Raw genomic sequence first — 27,544 nt, 5'->3', positions numbered from 1 at the left:
CATAGCTAGTGTCAAGGGTCTGAGGCCGGATTTGAACCCAGCTCCTCCTACTCCAGGGCCGGTGCTCTATCCACTGCAGCACCACCTAGCTGCCCCTCTAGGTTGACTTTTATCACAAGATGAGAGTGGGAAGTCCCCAGAGGCTGTCTAGTCCAACCCGGACTTGCAGAGGAATCCCCTCTACAAACCACCCAAGGAGTCTTTTCAAAATATACAAATTGTGTATATTTGGTCTCCTCTCAGTAAGACTGTAGGCTCTTTGACCAGTGTGCAACACATATTTGTTTGCATTACCAAATTTTAATTAACCATAATCAGAGAAAGCCATTACATTTTCAACACCTTAAACTGTAATAGGGCATATTCAACAACTCATGCAGACGGAAAAAGCAAAAAATCCAACACTCCACAAACATAACTCTATCCTTTTAACTGTTTATTGTATAATATAAAACTACAAAAGTAAGACTGCTTATTTCCATGTACATTTATCCAATTGTTTAGATTACAGCCCATACCTACATGTGAATACAGTAATCTGGGTTCAGATGTACATGTCTGTAATATTGCATAGAAAAGGCACAGCTCTAAGGTCTGTGGGGGAAATTACAGCCTCCTTTTTGACCACACGCCCTTCTCAACAGCCATACACCAAACATTTCACACTATTTACACCTTTTCCGAATCTTTGCTGTTTACACGTATGGATTACATTTATCTTCAATAGTTTTCTTCCCCAAAGTACAGAATCTTTATTAATTTTATTGTTTTCAGCAAAATTTTAAATTGGCTCATTTTCAAGAATCTCTCAGCTTCAATTTTAAGAAGCACCAAAAGCCTTCTGAAAGCATGTAGGTCACACAAACCTCTCTAGGATCAATGTACCCGAGTGTGGCAGGAAATTAACCGTTTCTCATCCAAAACATTGAATGTGATGATTTGAATTTTGGCAGGCAGTGTAAAGGTCAGATTTGCAACAATCATTTTGAAACAATCCAGGCTGTGAACAGACAGCAGAATCCACCCCCCCCAATTCCTTCACAAAGGTGGGGGGGGGGCTCAGCATTTTTCACTAGTCATTTAAGAAGGGTGCCCTGGGGTATTTCTAATTCATTGCTTACCACAGAGGTGGTTCATAAATTTAAGCTTTAAAAAAGATCTGTAACACTATATACTACAGCTCTTCAGAGTTTATTTACTTCAAGAAATGTTCCTTTCTCTACCTCAGGGCAGCAAGGGTACCCCAAGGGAATGCGGTCTTTAAATGCATCAGCTGATAGTGAATGAGAAAGACACTCAGGTGTGTGTACTTGAGGCTTGTTTCTGACCCTTTGGCATGAACAAGCATGTCAATTTGGTTGCTCCTTCTTTGATGAAGGGGAAGCAGTGCGATTAAAAATCTTTTAAAATGCTTGATTTTCCTAAAAATTGGGGGATTAAAACAATCTTCATCCATACCTTTTGCATATTTCAAATAGACCCACATTAGAAAAGAGTAAAAATAAATGTGAACCGTGCATACCATGAAAAGAACCCAGTTCATTTTCTGAGTCTGGCTCTGATCCCCTTTTTTAATACAGATTTACATTCCTACAAGAGAATACATTCCTACCATACATTCTGTACATGTTACAATCCAGATGTTGTTAGCTTCACAATAAAATAAATATATTTACAAAGAAAAAGGAATAAATAACTTATGAAAAAAAATCACTTCAAATTCAAAGCTTTTTCATTCTGCTCTCATCTTGTCACTTCATTGCACATCATTGTCAATAAATGTCACTGCCACCCCCCACACCCACCCCTACACCCACCCCAGCCTGGCATGTGTCTTTTAGAAAGGCTCCTCAAACTGCCTGTTTGACTGAACTGTTCATGATGCCCAGATTATAAAGGAAAATGTTACTGCTGAAGAGTGGAATCTTCTGCAAGTATGTCCCTGTAGAGCTGGGTAGAGACCACAGTCAAGATTGTTCTGCCCTTCTGGTACATGACTTTGTAAAAATAAAAAAAATGTTAATCTGATGGTTCTGCCCTTTAAAAATGGACCACCAATTTCCCTTATCTTCCTTATTAAAGTTTGTGTATGTACACACACTCACATCCCCATACATAGAAACACGTATTACGAATAGGCATATATTTACACACACGCATAGATTATATTCATTCTGTTTTAACTCTGCCTTACAAATAAAAGATTTTCAAAGAATAAGTTTTAGGCAACACTTCACTGCTTTGGAAATGGTGTTCTTCTGAACTATTGCCTAACATATGGTATTTGTTTAAATACACAATTTACTAATCTAACGAAAGTGTGGTTGTTTTAAGTTACTGTAAATCAGTTTTCAACAATGGCAAATCAATTGCTTACCCCATGTTATTGTTCTGAACCATCAGCACTATTGTACGTGTGTGTGTGTGTGTGTGTGTGTGTGTGTTTGTGCAGAATGTGGCTATTTTCCTGGGTTCACCAATCATACAAATCTTGGAATCCGAGGGCAGGATTTTTTTTTTTTTGGACAAGGAAGAACCAAGATGGAGGAATCACAACAATACAGGATGCAAAATAACATAACCCCCATTCCCATGTCCTCAATTGAATATGGTCCCTAATCCTACCAAGAGATAATGCCTAATCTGTCTGCAGTATCAAAAAAGTTATGGGTGTTAAGGTAGCTTGTAAGGGAACTACAATTCTATTAGTTTCTTGCTGCTTCACTGAATTGATAAATCTTTTGAAACAAAACTCAAAGGGGATGAAAGTAAACTAGGGTCCAGAAGGATTTTACACATGAACCTTTTTTACTTATGTGAGTGATTTATCTGCTTCATCATGTGCATTATATTACTATGTAGACTATCTATGGCCTGGTTAAAGTGCCATTTTACAAAGTTACCCTTTTAATAGACAGAAAATACCCAATTTCATCCATGGCAAGAAGCGAGCAGAACTGATGACTGAATATTGTCAAATGACAAAACAAAACAAAAAACCCCATAATTTAAATTTTCTTAAATAAATATAAAAGTTATTCCTAAAGAAGCCATATGCATTTCAACAATATAGGTTGCAACTTGCACGCAACAGCTAAAGTACCATGGCAGGGGGAAGGGGGGCGGGGAGCCCTAAAATGCCATAAACTATTTCAGCAACAGGCATGATACATTGCAAACAGTTTTAAATTAAATGTACACCACAATGAATAAAAACGCTATTGGTGCAGTAACGAAGACTTCTCAGGTGTTATGGGAAGGAGAGAAGAAACATGCATAGAAAGCTGTGTTTGTATATTCTGGTACAACAGGCCTATAAAGTGTAAAGCGGTTAACGCAGTTGATCAGAGAAACCAACCACGCTGGAGATGCCAAGTGATGTAATGTGACTAACTCCAGTTTCCACAGCAATGGATATTAAAGTTCGAGTCCATCCAGTGCAGATAAGAGATGAGCTTCACTGCAGTAATACTGAAGATGCCATTTTCAGCACTTATCAACAGAGTGAACAAATGCTCCAAGGAAGGGGGGAGAAGAGAGGAAGAAGAATGGTCTAAGATGATTCAAATAAATGATGTATGCCTTTTTAAGATGCAATTTAAAAACAAAATAAACTTACTCTTAATAGGTATTTTCATTCCAAAAAATGATTGATATTTAATAAGATTCAGTTCAGATGTAATGATTTTCTAGAAAGCTAATTAAGTTCAAGTCACAGAGAAAATGATGTTAAAATGAAACATTTGGGTTCGATTTTTAAAAAAAATCAAAAACAGTAACTTGGCATACATACTTGAAGGCTAAGTTTTCAGTAGCCTTCCTCTCAAAAGAGAAAGCTACGGAGAACTATCACTTAGAACCCAAGTTTCACAGCTATTTCCTGCCAACTGCTTAATACAAGTTTTATGAGTAGACATGGCTCTAGGTTTAGAAATCACAGTAGTACACAGGTGTTTTTATACCGGGGAGTTGGTACTTGTGAAACTTGGGTGAAATATCTCCTGGCCCTTTCTTAAAGCACTGTGTGTTTGCATTTAGGGATATCAACTGCAGATTAATTTGATCTGATTTTCTCTTTGCACCATACACATATAAAACATTACAACTCTGTATAAAAGTACAAGCGCATCTTGTACATTTGAAGTATGCAGGAACTATGTGAGCAAATCCTATCAAAATAGCTATTTTGTGTGTATAAACAGCATTTGTTTTTAGAAAAACAATATCATAAACTGCAGAATCTGTACAAAAATATAAAATAAATTTGGGCAGCAGTTTCTAAACAGCCATGTAAATGCAACACTTAAGAGGAGTAGTTAATGCCTCCAAAAGGCTGAATTGCTAAGTCAACCTACACAGGGCTAAAATGCCAAAAAAGATACTGAGATTATCTAAATAATAAATTTTTTACCTCTTGCAATAAAACTTATAGAAAAAATAGACAAATATGCACATGCAATTTACAGCTTTCCCCAACTTAATCCTTGTGCTTCACTTTTTTTTTTTGTAGTAACAATGTAGTAATATTGTCTTCAATATGTATTCTTTTCTATACCAGGATATTAGGTCTTCTTTGAGGAACCACTTAAAAACACATTAAAAGTGGTCATACATGGATGAAGGCACTCCAACTCTGCTTGAGGCAAAAAGTACTAGTGTGATCCTTTTTTTTTTTTTTCTGGAAAAGGCAAGCAAGGACGATGCATGCACAGTGCTGTGAATCTGTAGGGTTGTGAAAATACTACCAAGTGTGTATATACTGGTACAGAAAAAAAGTCTCTAGTTTTTTATAGGTTTTACGACCCAACAAGCACCTCCATTATGTGATCCAGTTCTGTCAGGTCCATTTTGAAAGGCTGATTTGGGGCAACTGGCTGACTGCTATAGGGAGCTAAAGTCTTAAGGAGGTCATCTGCAGAGACAGGAGCCATTTTGGAGGCTGCCCCTGTAGCAGAAGTGCAGGGGTCAAAGTCATACATTGATGTGTCTATATCAGCAAACAGAATGTCATCCAAGGTCAAGTCTGTCAGAAAACCCGTGGAAGTTGTGATCTCAAAGTTTCCAGGTAGAGAGTCCATAAGTTTTGAGTCGGTTGTTCGGTTCTCTTGGAGTCCCTCGGGTTTCTGAACATGAGACACACTGGAGTCTTCTTTAGAGCTGTCAGTTGTTGCTACTGCTGTTGCTACTGCCTCAGTGGAGGTAGGTGTTGGACAAAGCTCCTCAATTTCGTCCAAGGCTGAGGAGAAGCTGTCCTTTTCTGGTTGGACGGTTGGAGGTGGTAGTTTCGTAGGACCGTTGGGTTGGACGGCCTGAGAAGTGCAAAAAGTATCATCCTCCAGCAGAGAGGCTGGGGTGAGGCAAGACTCTAACGATGTAGTGTTTACTAAGTCGGCAGGGTGGGCCGGGGAGGAGGGGAGATGGCTAAAAGCAGGCTGGGCCTCCCGGTAATCGTCCCCCAGCGTGTCAGCTGGCTGAGAAGTGGTGATGAACACAGGTCTCAAGCTGCCTTCCTGTTTGAGTTCCTCCTGAATCCGCCTCAACATGTTGTTAATTAAAACTGTCTTCTGCAGGCTCGGCTCTGTCAGTGGCCTGTGGTTATAGAGTTTCATAAGGGAAATGTTGAAGATAGTCTGGCGCTGTAAGGTGTAGGACACCTTAGATGGACCATCAGTAGGAGACACAACTTTGCCTTCCAGCCCATCTTCATGCTCATCAAACTTGCGTTTTCCTCCTTTACCCAACATATATCTGCAAATAAAATGAATTGGGAAAAGAATAAAATTAGTGACTTGAAAATAGATTTCTGTAATCAAAATATAACCAGGCTATTAGGAGATCAGACCTTAAGAGCTTATCCACTGCTATCAGGAAAGACCTAAGCATTTAACCAAGTGCAGATGTTTTTAAAAGGTACAGTTAAGGAGAAATATTTACATGCTTAAAACTGGGGTAATCTGCTTCTTATGTGTGCATATATTAACTTTTTTTTATCACTTGTTGGTCTGGTAAATGTACGTACATCTTGAGAAATATGTACAACACAGCCGAGTTGCTATGGAGACCACAACTTTGAACTTCCCATTTCATGCACTTGTAATTCTCAAGCCAAACATTATGAGTTTTCTTTCCCTCTTCCAAGTAAATTTATATGTAAAAAGAAAAATACCTCAGTACTATGGATTGAAAGACACACATACATACATACATACACACACACACACACACACACACACACACTGCCTCTGATAATAGATTCACAGCACTGTGAATACACTGATGCATACATCTTGTAATATTGCAAAAGCAATTAGTTGAAAGGTATTGAATAAGAGTCACTAGAGGAGAAAAATGTACAATTCTGGGACTACTATGACTAAATTATATCTGGACAGTTATACACACTTGTTAAAGTACAGTGAGGTGCTTGGGTTTGACAGTAAATAACAACAGCAATACAGAGCTTGCCTTGAAAAGCCCTTCCAGAATCAAATTGAATAATCTGTGGTATTCAGGCTAAGTTTTCCTTTGGCTCAATTTCATCTTATACATTTAAGGTCTGAATAGTACTGAATTAATTTCCAAGTCATTTTCTCTTGTTAGCTGCACTGCTGCCCATGCTGTTAGGGAAGTTCTGAGTCAACAGAGTCCCTTTTGCTTCCAGCTGAAGAGACATATGAAGTCCATAAGAGCTCATCTAAACCATTCCAGAGAGATAAACATCTATCTACTTTCTATTAGGGGGAGATAAATAAAGAGGAGTAAATGCCAGTTTCCCATGATAATATATTCCAATTTTTAAGGAAACCTGATCAGACTTTTTCCCTTACATTCACTCTAAATCACACTACAAACTTCTTATTTGTCAAAGGGCAACTTGGCCACTCTATAAAACAACCCTTCCAACTCTCCAAGGATATTGTTATCTACCCTTCTATTCCCTAAATTAAATAATCCTGGGGTCTTTACTCAAAGGTCTTACTTTATAATCCTTTAATCATTTTGTTCCTAGTCACTAAAATCCACTTCAAGTTCTCAACTTACCACGAAAGGTGAAGAGTCTGAACCTGGATATGTGACTCTTCTATGAAATAATGTTAGGTAAAATATGGAAAAGCCACCAGGCTTCCTTTTAGGCCCAGTATGCACATTTGTTCCCTTAAGAACAAACTGACCAATCAGGCTCTACTACTTTTCTGAAATCTTCATATACAGCAAGCGATTCTCCTTTTTTAAGTCAGTCTGTCTTTCTTCCATGCACCATTTCTCTGAATTTTACAATGATAGTTTCTAATCATCTTTCCAACATGTCCTAGTTATTTTCAATTATAAACCTCTTCTAGGGGACAGCTAGGAGGTGAAGTGGAGCGAGTGCTTGACAGGGAAGTCAGAGAAATCTAAGTTCAAATCCTGCCTCAGATAGACACTTACTAGCTACGTGGCCCTGACAAATCATCTGTGAAATGGGAACAATAATAAGCACCTACCTTACAGTGTTGTGAAGATCACATGAGATAATAGTTATAAAGTGCTTTGCAAATCATAACACACTAAATAAATGCCAGCTTTTTGTTTTGTTTTGTTTTGGCGGGGCAATGAGGGTTAAGTGACTTGCCCAGGGCCATACAGTTAATAAGTGTCAAGTGTCTGAGGTCAGATTTGAACTCAGGTCCTCCTGAATCCAGGGCTGGTGCTTTATCCACTGCACCACTTAGCTGCCCCCTAAATGCCAGCTTTTATTATTATTAAAGGGTCACATGCTCTCTACTTTCTGAATGATTTCACCTGGAAATTGAGTGAACACAGTTCTTTCTTTATTTTACACCTTCCAGGTCACTGAAGAAAATGTTAAACAATAATGAGCTCACAACTGAGCTTTGAATAATATAGGGACCTCTCCCTTTTCAGCTTCAAAGAAAGACGCCTTAATTAAGCCATACATTAATTCTCACTTTTATCTCTGAATGGTCAGTCAATAGTTGACAAAGAAGGAAAACAGCCTGTTTTACTATCCCTAGGAGAAATATTTTGAGGAGATTTAAAAAAATATTTGCTAATTTGTTAGTAATTATTTATTTGGTTTCCAATGAAGTATAAAAGGTAGGGACTCCTTATGTTATACTAAGAGAGTATATCTCTTCCCCTGAAGTCCTATTCTGGTACCTCCTCTTGAAGACGATGTCACTGGAACATAGACTTTGTTATGTCTGACTCACAGACCCAAAAAGGCTTCAAGTACCAGCCTTATGACATTTTATCTATACTCTGAGCATCAGCCTCAATAAGTATGGAAAAGAATGTCAATGGAAGGGTGATCGAAGTGATGGATTTATTTTTGGCTAGAGCAACTCATAAAATGGTTAAAAATACAAAATAGCCCTCAGTCCTGTACTCTTGTCTGTTTCTGCAGTGGCAAGAAAGGGAAGAGGGAAGCAGAGGGTGCTAAGAATCTCACATTTCATAAACTAGCAATTAAAATTAATTTATCTGTTGGGAGTCTCAATGTTATCTGTTCTAACAATATTCATATAGCCATTCTTGTTATAAATTAATCCAGAAGAGAGTGAGTTCAAGATAAGTGGAAGGAGGGCTCACAGGTACTCCTTGAGCAAATAAAGGAATTGACAGGGTTTTTTTCTTGCTTGTTTTTGTCTTATTCAAGTTTAAAAAATTTAATTTATCCCTCCTGCTAACCCCTCCCATAAAACAAATTTAAAAAAAAACCCACCAAATCCCTCATTACATATCAACTGAGTCTGCAAAACAAATTCCCATGTTAGTCATGTTTAAAAACATATGCCTCTTTGGAGTTAGTTTGCTCTCATGTCCAAAGGAAAGAAGAAACATCATTTCATGGGACAGTTGACCACCTTGCTGTTCAGCACTCACAAAAATGTAAGTAAACTGATAATCACAAACATGTCTGAAATGTCCATGCTAATTTCCATTGCAGATAAAGAAAAAAGTTTTATGAAGGATGTGAAAAGATCTAAATTCAATAAACATTTAGCACCTACTACCCATGGAATCCGGGTCTTAGTTCAGTTGCTTCATCTGTAAATGAATAAAAGGGTTATTATACTAGAAGACATCCTACAGTTTTAAATCTATGATCTTTTGACTTCAATAAAAAGTTGGGCATAGGAGAATGCTGAAAAAAAAAAGGAAGAAACCAAAGGTTTACATGCGCAAACCTGCTACAGGCCTGAATACTGTAGCTACTTTTTTAAAAAGAAAAGTCATATGGTACTGGACATGATAAGAACCTAATGATTTCATTTAAAAAAAAAGAAAAGAAATTGGTGTGTGTGTGTATGTGTGTGTGTGTGTGTGTGTGTGTGTGTGTGTGTGTTTCCAGCAAAATTGGGAAGTGATTAGTTACAGACAGCAGTCATTTCTGATTCAGTTTTCTGTGTGTTGTCAGATCATTGGCTGCTTAGACTAAAGGTCAAAGTAAACACTCAATTAGAAGAAGGCATAAAAATGAAATGGTAGCATTGCATGTGATTACAGCAGCTTCAGCCCAACCTGTTTAGACAAGCTATCAACTACCAAAGAATGGGAAATGAATAAAAGTAAAAACTTTCCCTCTACCATCATTTCCTAGAGAAGTTACAAATGAAGACAGGGACACAACAATGAGGTCAAAAGAGCCCAGAAACTACTTTAGCTGGCAAACAATCTTCTAGCCAAATGAGAGGTGTAGCCAAGGGCAACACTGTTTCGAGAACAAGATCATTTACAAAGCATTATAGAGGATGATGATGATGGAAGACAATAAGCAGTATCACCACACAAAGTAATGAAAAACAGCTGAGAAAAGACTTCCATAGAGCTTGGTGCGCTGTCCAACTCAATCAGATTATCCTGACAATGAGTAAACAACAAAATATTTCTTAAGCATTTACTATGTGCCAAGCACTGTCTTGAGTGCTGAAGAAAAAAAAAAGTGGCAGAGTCCCTGATCTCAAGGTGCTTACGATCTAGTACGAGGAGACAACACACATAGTGAACTGTTGGTCAGGACAGGGCATTTTGGTTCTGAAAGTCACTGCAATGGTGAGTGGGACTATAGAGAGGGAAATGTGGGATGATAAACCCAGGGTGCAATAGATACATCTGTGAGGTTTTTTTTTGGTGGTGCTCTCTTTTTATCAACAACAATTATGGAATAATCAGTTTTGGAACCTATCACCTCAGCACCTATTATGCTGCATAAAGAAGTGATAACAGTATTTTAAGAATGAATTAGAAAAAAGCAGTCAGACCAGAGCACATAGAAATCTGTGCTGGAGGTGACACATTTTTTAAGAGCACTTAGGGATCAACTTTCAAGATACTTCCAAGGAGAGGAATACTCCCAAAGAATGGGGGAAAAAATCATAAAATCCTGTTTTTAGTGGCGAATAAAGTGACCAAAATACATTCACCACAGATAGCATGTGCCTTTTTCATCACCATAACATCTTTTTGAAAAATTATCTCATACATTGAGAGCATCCTTAATAAAAATAGGAGATGAAAACAGGCAAACTGGTAAAGAAAGCTTTCTACAACAGGTACCTTAATATCCCAACAATGAATCTAAGAATTGGAAGAGATCTCAGAGGCCAACTAATACAACCTATAGCTGAAGAACCAACTTCTATAGAAAGAGGTTCTTACACATATTTCTGTCACAGACCTCTTTAGACAGTCTGGTGAAGCCCATGGATACCCTTTTCAGAATGATGCAGTTAAAAGCACATATTAAAATGCATAGATTTCCTACAAAAGAAACCAGTTATACGGAAGGACACTTATCAAAATATATATTTTTCAAGTCCACGGAGCACAGGTTATGAATCCCAACTGCTCTCTAAACCCAACTCTTTTACCTCTATTGACAGGAATACATCACCGACCAAGGCAGCACATTCCACTTGTGGAAAACTTTAAAAATTAGGAACGGTGTCTTTTCCTCAAACTTAAGAAGAATGAATATTAAGCTTGGCTCTGAAAAAGACACATTTGTAAAAAAATATTTATAGCGGCTCTCTTTGTGGTGGCTAAGAAGTGGAAATCAAAGGAATACCCATCAATTGGGGAATGGCTAAAGAAGCTGTGGTTTATGATGGTGATGGAATATTATTGTGCTATAAGAAATGACAAGCAGGATGATTTCAGAAAGGCTTGGAAAGACTTGTATGAATTGATGTATAGTGAAGTGAGCAGAACCAAGTGAATATTGTGCACAGAGACAGCAATATTGTTTGAGGAAGAACTGTGAATGACAACTATTCTCAGCAAGACAATGATCCAAAGAACTAATGTTAAGGCATACTATCCACCTCCAAAGAACTGATATTGATTGAACACAGACTGAAGCATGCTGTTTTTCACTTTCACTGTTTTCTTTTATTCAAGTTTTCTTGTATAAAATGACTAATATGGTAATGTTTTACATAATTGCACATATATAACCTATATCTGATTGCTTACTGCCTCAGGAAGGGGAGAGGGAAGAGGAATAAAATTTGGAACTCAAAACTATTATAAAAAAACAACCCTTGGCTCTGCAACTTCTATACACTACTCTGAACTTTTCCCTTTGGAGTCAACCAGAACAAAGTCTAAGCCTGCTTTCATTTGACACCTTTTCAAAGCATCACACAACTGACAGAGAGGTATAGAGAACATGCTCATATTGACAGTTTTCAGAGAACATGTGACTTATTAGTCTGGAATGTAGGCCGAAGGCTCTCTTCAAATGGGGTGAACTAGATAACTTCTGAGGTCTCTTCCAGCTACAGCTCTATAATCCTACATCAAAACTACATCAAAACAGATTTCATAAGTTACAACTAGAAACGTGGCTTTGTTCAACACTATTGAGTACTGACAAATCAAGGTATTAAACAGGGCTATTATATATACATCTGCAAAGGTGTCTGCCAATGTCATGGAAGATGTCTTCGGTAAGGTCCAAGCAAAAGAAATGCTCATACTTGAAGATGACATTGTCCTAATTCTATCAATCCCAGGTAGAATATAGGAATACCCTGTATTGTGAATTCGATTTTTTCCCCTCCCCTTACACAATTGTAGCCCCAAAGACAATTCTAAGTATCAAATAAATTTATATAGAGGGCCTTTGGAAAGAAAATGCCTTTTCAAGGATACCAGTCTGTAGATATATTGGCTGAATTGACAGCTATAAAGGTGAGCATCAAGCATCTCTTTTTGATGGTTATGCTGTTTAAAGAGGTGTAAAGATCAATTTATTGTAAATTTATACATAACTTTCAATAGATTAGCAAAGAAAGTGAAGGCTGCCTTAAATTTTTCCCCTTCTAATTCAGAAATCTGAAAAATTCTATTAACTGCAAACTGCCATTTATTTGAGTTAGGGATGCCCCTACAAAGTACTATTACCTATGATGCTGACCTCAGCCAGCGTACTTTAGGTAGTTATAGTTCCTTCTCTACAAAAGCTGAATAAAATCGGCTGTACCTGGCCTTCAAAACATTTCATGACATATCAAAGATATGTTATGAGTCTTGGAAAGAATGCTGACCTATTACTTGGATGAGAAATTATCATGCAAATTTGTATTCTATTGGCCCCTCAAGTCAAAAATTTTAATAAGGATAATGAATGGAAAGCTTCCTGATTCAAATTTCAATCTCTGTGACCAAAAATTCAAATCACTGCAACTACTAGCCACTCTGCAATCTTTTGCTTTTTGGTTTTGTTTTTTTCCCCACAGGGCAATGAGGGTTAAGTGACTTGCCCAGGGTCACACAGCTAGTAAGTGTCAAGTGTCTGAGGCCGGATTTGAACTTGGGTCCTTCTGAATCCAAGGCCAGTGCTTTATCCACTGTGCCACCTAGCTGCCCCCTGCAATCTTTTGCTAAGGGATTATCAGGGTGTGTAAAGGGAATGATTTTACTTACTCTCACCCACTATGTGGCAGAAATATTTACTACTGGTTAGCTGTTGAAAATGCCATTTATATACATACTTGCTTAGAGCCTTTCCCATCTGAAGTATATTTACCTGATTTATGTGTTAATTAGGAAGGAGGTGAATGTATTCCACATTATGAAACATTAGAGCCCACATAAATTAGATCTATTACTGAACAACTGCTTGAAGTAAATATTTGTATACCTAATTATATGGTTCTAATACTGATTCCTTTATCAGTTTTGAGCTATCTACTGGACAAATTTTTTATTCCAACTTGTAATAATATACTTCAACATACTTTAAGAATCTTAATATTTATTCTGGGAAGTCTACTTTTGTCAGCTTGTATACTAAGTATACAATATTCCTATGCAATCTCTGCAATTTAGTACAAGAGATATTCAATCTATATGATTCTGGACACTCATTTAATACTACCAGGAAGGGAAAACTGTTATAGACAAATATTGGGTGAGGAAACTCCCTCTACTACTACAGCAGGTTGGCAATTTTTTCCCGCAATTTGTTTTGTTTTGTTTTGTTTTATTTTGTTTTTTTTTTTGCGGGGCAACAGGGGTTAAGTGACTTGCCCAGGGTCACACAGCTAGTAAGTGTCAAGTGTCTGAGGCCGCATTTGAACTCAGGTCCTCCTGAATCCAAGGCCAGTGCTCTATCCACAGCGCCACCTAGCTGCCCCTTTTTCCTGCAATTTATAATCTGAAGAGTTGCCTTGGACATCGGAAGGTTCAGTGACTTGCCTTGGGTGACATAGCCAGTATGTATCAGAGGGATTACTTGAACCCATGTCTTCCTGGCTTTAAGGTAGGTGCATTATATCATGCTGCCTCTTCAAATTTCAGCACATATATATGAAAATACATACAACTTGGTTAATTTTCATCTCACTTAGAATTCATATTGACTTGCTGGACGGCATTTGGGAAATATTGTGGTCATTTGGTTTGAATTGACTGGAATATTTGTTTAAGTTGCTCAATGCCATGCAATTACTCCAGAATTTATCTCAATTCCACAGCTGGAAAAGACACTTGAAGAAAGTAGTCCTTAACTTGTGATTAAAAGAGCAAAGATACCACCATTCCGTAAATTATAGATATCCAACTATTCATAAAGGTTTATTTAGTCTAATGACTGCAGATGATAGGGGTTTTTGTTGTTGCTGTTGCTGTTTTTTTAGTGAGGCAATTGGGGTTAAGTAACTTGCCCAGGGTCACACAGCTAGTAAGTGTTAAGTGTCTGAGGCCGGATTTGAACCCAGGTACTCCTGACTCCAGGGCCGGTGCTCTATCCACTTCGCCACCTAGCTGCCCTGATAGTTTGTTTTTAGGAGACCTAATAAGAACAACCATCATGCTGAATGAAGGGTGGCAAGAGTATTAGACAACTAGCTTCTGTGACTAGTGGAGGCCAAGGATCCAGTAGTAATTGACAGGGCAATCAGATCTGGTGGGAATTTATCAAATGTGTAAGTAAGAACCTTTGAAAAAAGAGTATTCAAAGTTCTTCTATTTGTATAGCACATAGTCTAATAGGACAAAAATCAGTTCTGGCAAACCCAGAAATATTAAAATTGGGTGATTTTAATTCCAGGTCTAGCAAAATATTCATAGAAGAGAATAAGGGCAGGGCCTCTCCCCAGCTACTTTTTACTTAAAAATTGACACAGCAATTTTAGGCATCCCTAAAGCAAAAATAAAAATAAAATTTAACAACTAATACCTTCTCCCCAAAAAACCTCTTCATAATATGTGGGAAAACTTTAGGAGGTAAAAGGAAGATTCAGGCACCTAAGTTTAACCTAAAACAAGAGGAGAAAGGATAACTTTCCCCATAGGGTTTTGCATTTATGATCTCCTCCTCAAGCAGTTACACAATTTAAAAAAGAAAAAAAGGAAAGCCATCCATCTGAAGAACCTGTGGGCATGAATCCAAACTTTCTGGCTGGTTTCCAAGAGTTTCTGGGCCTGGAGTTTGGGGTAACCAGTGCTCTGAAGAGCTTTAGCACTACTCCACAGAAGCCTGTTTTTCCTCTCCTTCCTCAGCCCCCTCAACAGAATGCGATATTTGTTGCTTTTTAATAAATATTTTGTAGTGGCGCGTGCCCTTTCGTCTGAGATGAGAACAGAAACGCTGACAGGATAAAAATCAAGCAGGAGTCAGAGCCAAAGTTTCTGAAGAACTTTCTACTAGAAGAGGAAGGAGGGAGGAAGTGAAGGGGGAGGTGGGGTGGATAGAGAAGGGGGAGACAGAGTCTCTTTCCTTTTCCACAAGCTCTATGATTTTGAAGGCCTGACAACTGAAACATATGAAGTTGTAACAAGACTGGAAGGGTAAACTTTATCAGATTTCTTGACTTCCAGATTTCTACAGCATCTTGCCCTACCTCATCCCCTCCTGCCCTCTGTCATCTAAGCACCCCAAGCCAATAATCCTGCAATCCCCAGAGTTCCTTATTTAATTCTCTAGCGTAGGGTTTCTTAATCTTTTTGTGTGTGATGGACGCCTCTGGCAGTCTGGAAATCTATGAACCCTTTCCCAGAAAAATGTTTTCAAATGCATAAAATAAAATATATGCAGGATTACAAAGAAAACCAACTATATTGAAATAGTTATGAAAATATTTTTAAAAACAAGTTCACAGACCCCAGGTTAGGAATCCCTGCTCCAGTCCTTGATATTCCAAATTCTTTCTCTCTGGTGACTTGAAGGTTGGGGGTTGGGACTGGAAAGGAACATGTATATTATCTAGTGTTCCAATGCCCTAAATTTTGTACATGTATGTTGCATACCTGAAGCCAAGGCACAATAAAGCCATTTGTTTTTGTTTTTGCTTTTCCTTTACATAAACTTTATGAAAGATTACTCATGATTTTTATCACCAAATTGTGCTTTTAGAGGCAAGGGAAATAGTTTAATTAGGAATTTAAAAAAATTTTCTACATAATTTTAACCATCAAGAAACACAAAACATTTCAATATATTTATTTCCTCTCCTCCCAAAAAGAAAACAGTATTAGGAAATTGGGGACTTCTGTAAAATAGTTTTTCAGGCACTGTAAAAGGTAGTGAGGAATCTAATGTTAAAATTCTACAGGCGGGGCAGCTAGATGGCGCAGTGGGTAGAGCACCGGCCCTGGAGTCAGGAGGACCTGAGTTCAAATCTGACCTCAGACACTTGACACTTACTAGCTGTGTGACCCTGGGCAAGTCACTTAACCCCAACTGCCTCATTAAAAAAATAAAAATAAAAAAAAACCCCAAAAATTCTACAGGCAAAAACATGCTTTCCAACTTAGCTTTTTTTTTTAAAATTAAGAATGCTAACTACTACAAATACTAAAATACAGGATTTCATTTCATTCTCTCCATCAATATTTACTGGGTATCTATTCAATTCGATAAGTATTTATCTAGCACTATTTGCAAAAGCACAGTGCTGAGTTATGAAAAGCAGAAATTTAGGTCTCTGCTCTTAAGAAGTTTTATAAACTAGCTGAGGAGACAAGATATATATGAAGACCACAAAACAAAAGGAAGCAAGATCTAAGTGTCTAATTGCCTTCCTAATCTGCAAAGATTTGATTAGGTGATTTCTAAAGTCCCTTTTAGCTCCCCAATCCTAAGAGCAGTACAGATAAGAAGTCTAATGAGAGTTTAGAAAAGGGAGAGACTAAATTTCATGATGGCAGGGGCTTTGTCTTATTTATCATTGTATCCCCAACATCATCCTCCACTATCTTAGTAAAGCTCTCTAAATATCTGTAAGTGGTCATGGGCTAGAATGGTCAAGCAAGGATTGAATAGGCATACAGAAGGTTGCCCCAAGCCTTCAGAGTCACAGATTTTTATTGGGCAAGACAAGTATAAATAAATGGCAATCTGTCTATAAAAGCAATGGAAACTTGGCATGGAAAACCGCCACTCCAAAGTCCTTCAGTAGTTTTTGTTGAGCAGCCCTAAAGGTCTCCTGCAGAAATGCCATTTTAAAGTCTGAGTCTATCCTTGTAAACAGCTAGAAAACAATCTTCCTTTACTAGGGTCCATCTCTCCAAGATCTTCCCTGAGTGAAATCGAGCCAGTAAAAACAGTAAACAAAGCATAGCTGATTATCATTGCCATTTCTCAATACCATCCTACTCTCAAAGTGGAGGTAGCATGAGCCAGTGAACAGAAAGCTAGTTTAGGAATTCTGAAGACCATGGTTGAAGTGGGCCCCGTCAACTCTCCCAGACTTTAAGATGAAGAGGTGTCAATCTGCATTGGTAGAGGAAGTTCCTTACCAGGAGTTCCCTATAATCTGATTAAATGATCAGTCTGTCTGTCTGTGTCTCTCTTTCAATGTCAGGGTAGAAAACTCAGCTTTATAGATCTGTACATAGTATAAACTAGTGTACAAGTGCTTCCATATCATTTTCTAAATGCTACCTTAAAATGGTTAGCAATGAAGATGACTTTCCAACATAAGTAAAATAGAAAGACTAACTAAACTCAGTTATAACTACTATTTTGAAGATGTTAAGTGCAAAAAATAACAAAATATAGTTAATCCTCAACATTTGCCTATTAAACTTTTTCAGCTTCAAACATCTGCATCATTTTATTAATAACCTCATTTTCACTTTCACATTGGCAGGTGCACACATTCACAGCTATGTTCAATAAAGAAAAAAAATGAGAGGCACAATGCACACAAGTTTGTGGGAAGGCTGGTATCCTACTGGGTGATTCACTGGTCTTGTTCACCCTACCACTGTAAAGAGCTCTCTGCACTCCTGGCACATGTTCATTGTTTGCCTTGAAAACGCAGATTCTGTGTTGCAATCATGCCCCTAAATCATAGTGCAAAGTCCTTTGGGCTCTAAGGTGATGCTGAGACCTCACCAGTCTTGAAGTCTTCCGAGAGCAGCTATTAGAGTCCCAGCAACCTCTCCTTTGGTTTTTGGAGGGCAGTCAAAGTAGAAGGGTTGACAACAGTAGAGTATACAGTACAATGTCCTCACATTGCCATCTGACACAGCAGAAGGTAAAATTCAGGTTAAAAGATGTTTAGTTTTAGGAATTTGATTTGCTGTACAGTATTTTTAGTCCTGCAGATTTCATGTGTTGTGAAGTGAATAGTCTGAATGCAATATTTTTTTAATTGTTATGTTAGCACAGGTCACAGAATTCTAGGGAATAACTAATGAAAAACGTTTTGCATGTTACCAATCTTATTTTGTGTACTGCCTTTTACAGGTTATTTCATGGTTACTGTGTTAGGAAAAGTGCATATTATCAGAATTAATGTTTTGTTATGAAGAAAGTTTATTTTTATTTATTTTTAGCAATCTCTAGCAAAAGACTATAGTTTTTGGTGGTCACAGGAACTGAGCCCCTTATTTCCTATACAAGCAATGTATCAAAATTCATGTTTATTTTCACACCATTTTCAAGGAATGTTACAACTCTGAGAAAATTGAGGACTGACTGTACATCTATGGATGAAGTACAATCGTGTTTCAATCTGGATTTTAGAAAGAAACATTGATAAAGCTAAAGCATTGTAAAGAATTAATTGCTGAGGTTTTTATGCCTCTGTGCACTGGCCTGGGGCTCCCCAAATCGCATGGTGCTCCACCCACTGGTTGTAGCCATTGTCATGGTGCTGGCACCTCATGCCATCACCACTCACAGACGCCTACATGGGCCTGGCAAAATTATAATGATTGGAAGCCTAGTGAGGGCAGTCATGTGACTGTCAGAGCGGCCATCCCATTGGCTGGGGTGGTGTGGGGTTTTCTGGGCTTGGGGGAGGAGAATTGGACATTCTAGGTGGAAGCTGGAAGGCAACAGGCGTTCTGCTGCGTATTCTCAACTGATTCCTGGGTGGTGGTATTTTCTCAGGTTGTATAATTTCCCTTTCCCCATTTTATTTCCTTTCCCTTGATCCTACTCATCCTGTTTGTGTTTGTGTTTTGTTTTGTTTTTTAAGTTTGTTCTTGTTAAAATAAATCCTCTTCTGTTTTGAGGGAGGCTGCCGGTCTCCTTCCTTGCCCCAATATTGGGGGGAGCTGCTTAGCTAATACTCCCCAATTAAAAATTGGTGCCCACAGCATGTCAGGAGGAGGAAACGAAATTAAAAGCTTCAAGATCCTACCATGAAACTGCAACTTGAAAGAACTATGGATAATACTTAGCCTGGAGAAGAGAAAGCTCAGTGGGGGTGTGACTGCTATCTCCAAGTTTCTAAAGGACTATCACACAAAGACGAGGGATTAGGTTTGTTCTGATTTGGCCCAATGAAGCAGAAGTAGGAACAGTGAGTGGAAATTGTAGAGGCAAATTTTTGTTCAATATAAGGAAAAGCTTTCTAATAATTAGAACTATTTAGATGCAGAATCTCATGCCCTGGGAAGTAGAAGGTTCATCCTCAATGAATATTTTCATGCAAAAGCTGGATAGCCACATATTGAGTATGTAATAAAAAGACTATTGGTCAGACACTGGCTGGACTGGATGGCCATCAAAGTTCCTTTCAGCTCTGAGTCTACACAAAAACAGTACTATAATCTAGACGGTACAAGGTCCTTCTCCCCAAAGACAGCAGCTGTAGTCTACATGGTGATGACAAGAGGTACACAAGGTTTGGGGGTTTTTTTGGTTTTAATAAAATTCTTATTTATATCACAATGTTCCATTCTCATGGTCCCTCTTCTTTTTAAAGAAGGGAGGGAGGTGCTTTTTCTCTTCTTTGTTTGATCATTTAATTATTATAATTACTTATCATTCAGTTTCTTTTTTCCTTTATTGCTGTGCTTTCTGTTTATGTTTTTGTAACCATCAGATATATTATTTTCCTGGTTCTAGCTATTTCACTTTACATCAGTTCATATAAACTTTTCCATGTACTCTGTATTCTTTAGTCATTGTTTCTTTTGGTGCAGTAGTATTTCTGGGGTATTGCTGTTGATAGAAGAAAGGGCTACAGCCATCGACAGGGCTCAGTGGTGGGGCAAAGGTTTTCTTTGAGGCCTAGCTTTTCTTTCTGCTCTTCCCTGACCACCACCACGAAACCCTCATGTCACTTGTTCTGTTATTGGCCAAGAACTCAGGGAGGAAGAATACCTATTTCTTTTTTCCTTCTTGACCTTTGGTGACCTTAATCTGGGTTGCAACCTGAGGTTAGGAACCCAAATTAATCCTAGTAAAAGGGAATCCAGGGGCAGCCAGGTGGTGCAGTGGAAAGAATACCAGCCCTGCATTCAGGAGGACCTGAGTTCAAATCCAGCCTCAGACACTTGACACTTACTAGCTGTGTGACCCTGGGCAAGTCACTCAACCCTCACTGCCTCACCAAAACAAACAAACAAACAAAAGGGAACCCTTTTGTTTGCAACTCATTCAAAAACTTACCTAGTACATATAGGTACTCTACCACTGAACAAGTAAATATCTGTTTGACAGAGAAAGGTAATATAAAGCTTATTAGAGATGAAAAGAATGTAATTTAGTCCTGATTTATTAAAAGGGGAGTCAACAGTAAGGAGTTACTTACTACAGGGCCAAGAGCAAAGCCATTTATTAGTAAGAAAGGTTAACCTTTCACAATACCATTCCTATAATACAAGTCTGTTTAGAGTCATAGTTAAGGACCCTTAGCGTCAATTCCTGATTTAAATGATCTCAAATGAAGACTAGTCCATGTAATGACACTGAATAGCTGAAGGTCTAGGAAATGTTGATTTGTGCGCTTTTAAAGCTAGAAGGCACCACAGAAATTATCCAGTCTAACACCCTCCTCCCCCTTAAAGAAACCCACATTTCTATTCTTAAATATGCCAATAAAAATTGTTCTGCATTTTCAGATTTCAGGATCTTAAACTATATAGAATGAAAAAAATTGACATTACTTTATGGATATGCATTTACAGAGCTCTTAAAACATTCAGACCCATTCTAAGTATTAGATGGATCAAATACTGCTGTGACCCAATGGTATCAAACATTCAAATAGAAAAGGGAATCACTAAATGTTCATAAGGATTCCTGCTGTACCATATTGACTTAGAAAACCACATAGTAACATTATCTTCATTATCTATGTTCTATTGTATTTTTATTTATTTTGTTAACTATTCCCCACATATTTTAATATGGTTCCTGCTACCTTGTGGGCCCCTGTTTGACACCTCTGTTCTGGATTAAATTTACACTGAAGAGTCATAAAAATAAAGATGGGGAGTTTGGCTTTTGAGGGTAACGGATCTTATCCTACCATGACCCTTACTCTTTTTTTTTTTGGGGGGGGGTGGGGGGGAGGAAGTGGCAGGGCAATGAGGGTTAAGTGACTTGCCCAGGGTCACACAGCTAGTAAGTGTCAAGTGTCTGAGGTCAGATTTGAACAAGTCCTCCTGAATCCAAGGCCAGTGCTTTACCCATTGTGCCATCTTAGCTGCCCCTCCATGCCCCTTACTCTTCAAGCAAGAACATCTCTTTCTTCTGGATCTTGAAGGAGATATCTTGATCTTGACCAAAAGCTACAGTGATGACAATCATAAGCAAAATGACCTTCAATGCTTCACTGGTAATATTTGTCAGAAGAATCAAATGCACATATAGATGGCTCATCGGGTCACAATTGTGGAAACATTCACAGGAGCCACAAATCACCTTCCTATCTAATCCTCAAACTCTGGAAGAAAAAAAAAAAAAGCAAATCCTAGAGGATTTCTTGTTCCATACGGTTTGCAAAGGGCCACAACAAGTAAACACTCTAACTCTCCTTTACTAGGAGAGTTTCTCTGGTGTCATCAAATTGTTTTGCTTCTCTCCTCTGTAATGCCTTCAGAGCAGCATGATGTCTAGATTTCACGCCCATTCCCTTCCCAAGAACGTGGTCTCAGCTACGGTGCCACATACCTCCTTCATCCATTTGATGGTTTCAGCAACTCCCACACTACTCCCTTCCTAAAAATGAAGAAGCTGAGGCCCAGAGGAGTTAAGAAATTGTCTGTGCTTACACAAGTTTACACAAGGAGTGGCAGAGCCAATACAAGAATGCCTATCTCCTGGCTCAAAGTTATTTCAGTCTTCTTTCCACCATGCTTCCTTACATAGCAGCTGATGGCTACAGGACCTTCTCTTCCTGCCCTGTTGCTGCAGTTGAGATTTCCCTCCCTTCCCTTCCCCCTTGGTATATGCTGATGCCTAGTTCCCAAAACTTTTGTGTTAAATGGTCTAGGATGGCCTGTGTTGGGGTTTCCTCTGAAAATGGATGAAACTTACCTCATTAGTAGTTGTTTTAGCCTCATTTATTCAATACCCACATGGGTATCAATGAATGACTTTTGCCTTTCCCAACATGGTCTTTAAGTTGGAAAAAAAAAGAGTGTGGGCATAGGAGCGAGCTTTCTTACTTCTTCCCTTGCTATGGCAACCATAATGCTGAATTTAGACTCTACAAATAGTATAGTGACATCAGTTTACTAAATGTGTGACTATGGGAAAGTCAGTGGACTTCTCTGAGCTTCAGTATCTTCATTTGTAAAATTAAGATACTAATACCTTCATTACTTACCTCACAGGATAATGTCAATAACATACCCTGAAAAATTTCAAGAGGTGTGTAAATGTATTATTGTTATTTTACCATATTTCAGGTAAATGGTGCATTAGATTGGCATTGGTGAGCTGGCCTAGGGACATACCATTTAAACAGGGGTGAACAAAGTATAGCCAAGGGCTAAATCCCACAGAGAGCTGGTAAGTTAAGAACTTTTTACATTTTTAAATAGGTTTGTTGTTGTTGTTGTTTTTGGTGAGGCAATTGGGGTTAAGTGACTTGCCCAGGGTCACACAGCTTGTAACTGTTAAGTGTCTGAGGCCAGATTTGAACTCAGGTCCTCCTGAATCTAGGGCCGGTGCTCTATCCACTGTGCCACCTAGCGGCCCCTTTAAATAGTTTTATTGTTAAAATCATTCTGAGCTCAACAGATGTACAAAAACAGGTAGTGGGTCAGATTTGCTGACCCCTGATTTATGACCATTGTTACTACAGAGAAATATCATCTGAATTCCAAGCAATTGTCTCATAATAATTTGGAACACAACCTAATATGAATTTTGGGATTACTTGTGTATGAACCTAAGTGAAAACATTTTCTTTTTTTGTTTTTGTTTTGTTTTAGTGAGGCAATTGGGGTTAAGTGACTTGCCCAGGGTCACACAGCTTGTAACTGTTAAGTGTCTGAGGCCACATTTGAACTCAGGTCCTCCTGAATCTAGGGCCGGTGCTCTATCCACTGTGCCACCTAGCGGCCCCTTTAAATAGTTTTATTGTTAAAATCATTCTGAGCTCAACAGATGTACAAAAACAGGTAGTGGGTCAGATTTGCTGACCCCTGATTTATGACCATTGTTACTACAGAGAAATATCATCTGAATTCCAAGCAATTGTCTCATAATAATTTGGAACACAACCTAATATGAATTTTGGGATTACTTGTGTATGAACCTAAGTGAAAACATTTTCTTTTTTTGTTTTTGTTTTGTTTTAGTGAGGCAATTGGGGTTAAGTGACTTGCCTAGGGTCACACAGCTAGTAAGTGTTAAGTGTCTGAGGCTGGATTTGAACTCAGGTAGTCTGATTCTAGGGCCGGTGCTCTATCCACTGCGCCATCTAGCTGCCCGGAAAACATTTTCAACAGAGGTGAAGAGGCACCGTTTTTGATATCACAGAAATCAAAATCAGGAGAGAATCATTAAATAACCTTCTCAACACCTTAAGAACAAAGTTTGGTTTGCTTCCTGAATGCATTTTCAAGTGTTTTGTCTGATCTTTCTTGTAGGTAACTGAAGAAGTAAAAAAACTATGACTTCAATGTTCATTAAGCACTTACTATGGGGAGAAGACCATGCTAGGTGCTAGAAGAGATACAAATATTAAAAAAGACATGACCCCTGCCTCCATGGCAGTCGCAATCTATTAGGGGAAAATACAATATACAATTATAATATAAAATGATAAATTCATGAGAAGTGCAAAGCAAGTGCCTTGCATGGTCCTGGGTGTGTAGAGGTGGAAGTGGTGGTAGTGGTTGTGAAAGATAATTAACTTACATTCAGCACACTTTCCACAGTACCAGAATGCCTCTGAAACCAAGTAGTCTAGTTTAGTAGGAGACTAGCCTTTATGGGAGGGATAATAGGTTGTAGAGGGTCTTAAATACCAGACTCAGGTGTCTGAATCTTATTCAGTAGACAACAGGAAGCCATTACTTGGTTCTGAGTAGAAGAATAGTATAATCAGAACTGAGCAAAAGGAAGATTAATATAGCAATGGAAAGGATATACTGGAAAGGAAGAAGTCAAGACTAATCCAGGTAGGCCTGCACTTGCCTTGTGGCAGTAGGCCTAGTGAGGTAGGGATAAATTAGAAACATATATATCAGAGGCAGAATTGACAGAACGTGATTAGATGTGGGAGGTTAAAGAGAAGGTATCAAGCACAAATACTTGAGTAATTGGTGGTGCCACTAGCAAAGACAGTGAAGTCAGAAAATGGAACCGCTTTAAAAGTAGTATAAGTAAATTTGGCTTTGGACATGATGAATTTGAAGACCTGCTAGTACATTTCAAAATGGTTCAAATGCTGAACTTGAAATCCAGAAGGCTTGGATTCAAATTTTACTGGACACTAGCTGTGTTACCATGAGCAAGTCACTTAACCTCTCTGAGCATTAGCTTTCTCATATGTATGATGAGGGGCTGAACTATGTAGCTTCTGGGATTACTTACAGTTCTAAATATATGATTCTATAATTCAGGTAGAAATATCTTCTATGTAGTTGAGAGATACAAGCCCAAAGATAGAGAGAAAGGTCAGGGCAAGAGATATAGATTTGTAAATCTTCTATGTAAAGAAAGTAATTGAAGCCACAGGAATAAATGAGTTTGCCAGGCAATAAAGAGAAAGAAAAGGGCTGAGGCTAGAATCATGAGGAATACCAACATTTAGGGGGTTAGGCAGAGGAGTGAGAGAGGAAGTTGACCCTGTTTTCCCTGACAGCTTACACAGAAGCATGGAAGATTTTTGTAAATAAATATGCTATTAAAAAAAATAACCTCAGTGCTCTAGGGAACACTATAAGTTTACATATTTCACTCCAGGAGTTTTCTGTATCTGCAAAGTGAAGACTAAATTAAAAAAAAAATTAGTCAATAGCACTGAAGAAAAAAGTTTATCATTTAAAAGGGGACTTTAAGAAACTACAGGCCACAGGAAAGTCAGGCATGTTGGTGGAACTGTGATTGGCTCAATCATTCTAGAAAACAGAATTATGCTAAGAAAGTGACTAAGATATCCATAGTCTCAGAAATCAAATTGTTATGAAATTATTCCAAGGAAGTCAAAGATAGAAAGATCTCATTTTATATAAAAATTATATATGGAATATGTATATGTAAATATATGTGTATATAAAATTGCTTTGCACTTCTCATGAATTTATCATACATCCTTCATAGCAGCATTTCTTGCAGTACCAAAGACCTAGAAACACTGATTGGGGAATGGGTAAATAAACTATGGTATATAAATGTAAGGCAATATTTTGTTGTTGTTATTTCAGTTGCATCTGATTCTTCCTTACCCCTTTTGGGGTTTTCTTGGCAAAGATACTGGAGTGTTTTGCCATTTCCTTCTCCAGCTCATTTTACAGATGAGGCAGCTGAGGCAAACAGAGTTAAGCAACTTTTCCAAGGTCACATAGCTATTAAGTGTCTGAGACAGATTTGAACTCAAGTCGTCCTGACTCCAGGTCTGGTGCTCTATTCACTGCACCGTCTAGCTACCCTAATGCAGTATTACCGTACCACAAGAAATGATGAATCTAGGGGGCAGCTAGGTGGCGCAGTGGATAAAGCATGGGCCCTGGATTCAGGAGTACCTGAGTTCAAATCCAGCCTCAGACACTTGACACTTACTAGCTGTGTGACCCTGGGCAAGTCACTTAACCCCCATTGCCCCGCAAAAAAAACCAAAACAAAACAAAACAAAAGAAATGATGAATCTGAAGAATTCAGAAGAGGAAAACTTATAAGAGCTATTACTAAGTGAAGTAAGCAGAACTAGGGAAACAACATACAGAATGACAACTGTATTAATGGAAGGAACAAAAAAACAACCACCATACCCCGTGTAATTATATAATGACCAAGTTGGTTTGTAAGAGGTAAGAAAAATGAATATTTCTTCTTTCCAGAGGTGGGAGCCTTTGACTATAATGTGGCATATACTTTCAGATTTGGCTGATAGAATAATGTTATTGAATTACTTTTTTCTTTCCCCTTTAGTTGTTAGAAGGAAAGGCTCTCTGAGAAGTGGAAAAGAAGGATATATCTGGAAATTAAAGATATGTAACAAAAGATATGAGTAAAAAAATTTTTTTTGAAGAAGGAAACCATAGCCCCAGACTCTTCAGTTATGGTATGAAGTTCTAATGGGCTGAATCACATAAAACCAATATTTATGTTCTCCTAAGAGTACTACTAGAAATCTTGTGAGTTTAAAAAAAGGGTAGGGAAAGATGAATTAAAAGTAATTTATATGAACTTCAACAATTTATATGCAGTGATTTGTCCAGTTGGTCAGGGTTTTTAGGGAAAGAAAAAGTAGGAGGGTCTAGCTATTGTGTGAAGTGTGTCTTCAAGCAAGGTTGGCAGTGGCTACTTCCTCACTGACATCCTGTGTAGCTAAAACCACAGAACATATATTTATACACAGATTTCAACCCACGGAATAAAGAAACATGCATTCTTTCACTTTCTTTTTTTTTTTTTTCTGAGGGGAGAGAGTATGTATTGCATCGAATGCTTCTGTGTGAAAAAAGTAATTTTATAACTCCCCCCCTCCCCCCGCGCCAAAACCCAAACCAACCAACCACTGCCAGAACCAAACTCTTTTAAATGAAGGGCAAACAGCAGTAAACTTCCCCAACAAAAGAAGGCTGGCTCAAACCTGAGAGAGTTGAGCCATGAATTGTTTTGGCACTGCTTCTGAAACACAGAAGGTGATTCTCATTTTTCTGTTTCCATCTCAATTGACTGACTGGCACTTAAAAAAAAAAAATTGGTCATGGCTTATGAGGTGATTCAGCTGGAAACCCTCTGCCTTTGACAAAAAGACACTTTTCCACCTGCCACCCCTCCTAAAGAAAAGGAAGGAAACACCAGAAGAAATAACTGCTCTCTATGTGAAAACCCTGGGTCTTCTTTCAGGTCTGTTGTCACAAGTGCTCTTGAAGGGAAAAGCATTATCCTATTTCAACTAAGGAAAATTTGGGTTTGGGCAAACTCATTCTATGCAGTTAAAAGAAGCCTTTTAAAGTCTAATTAGTCAAAGAAACAAATAGTGTGTTTTTTTCAAGAAGCACAACCCAGAATTAAAAACAATGCTCTAGAAAAGTTGTAGTGGGTAAAGATGGTAGGGTCACAGAGAGAAGCTAATAAAAGTACATATGGCTTTTAGCACAGTCATGCACAAGCAGATAGGGTGTGCTGCAGTTGGCTCAAAAGCTGTGACTGTTTTTGCAAAGT

At 38.2% G+C, this 27,544-nt stretch overlaps 1 protein-coding gene across 3 annotated transcripts in view; it reads right to left on the bottom strand.

The window, feature by feature from the left end:
- Positions 1 to 352: 352 nt before the first annotated feature.
- Positions 353 to 27,544, bottom strand: part of SERTAD2 (SERTA domain containing 2) — a 154,534-nt gene continuing 127,342 nt past the window's right edge. For all 3 annotated transcript variants that reach the window (XM_043985731.1, XM_043985732.1, XM_043985730.1), the window contains exon 2: positions 353 to 5,748. In XM_043985731.1, the coding sequence (XP_043841666.1) occupies positions 4,797 to 5,744 (948 nt within the window). In that variant the 5' untranslated portion in view covers positions 5,745 to 5,748 and the 3' untranslated portion in view covers positions 353 to 4,796. The remainder of the gene's footprint in view (positions 5,749 to 27,544) is intronic.

This window comes from Dromiciops gliroides, chromosome 2 (genome assembly GCF_019393635.1).
Source record: "Dromiciops gliroides isolate mDroGli1 chromosome 2, mDroGli1.pri, whole genome shotgun sequence".
In the NCBI taxonomy this organism is placed as follows: domain Eukaryota; kingdom Metazoa; phylum Chordata; class Mammalia; order Microbiotheria; family Microbiotheriidae; genus Dromiciops; species Dromiciops gliroides.
The sequence above is the reverse complement of the archived record's forward strand: the minus strand, read 5'-3'. Positions and strand labels throughout refer to the sequence as shown.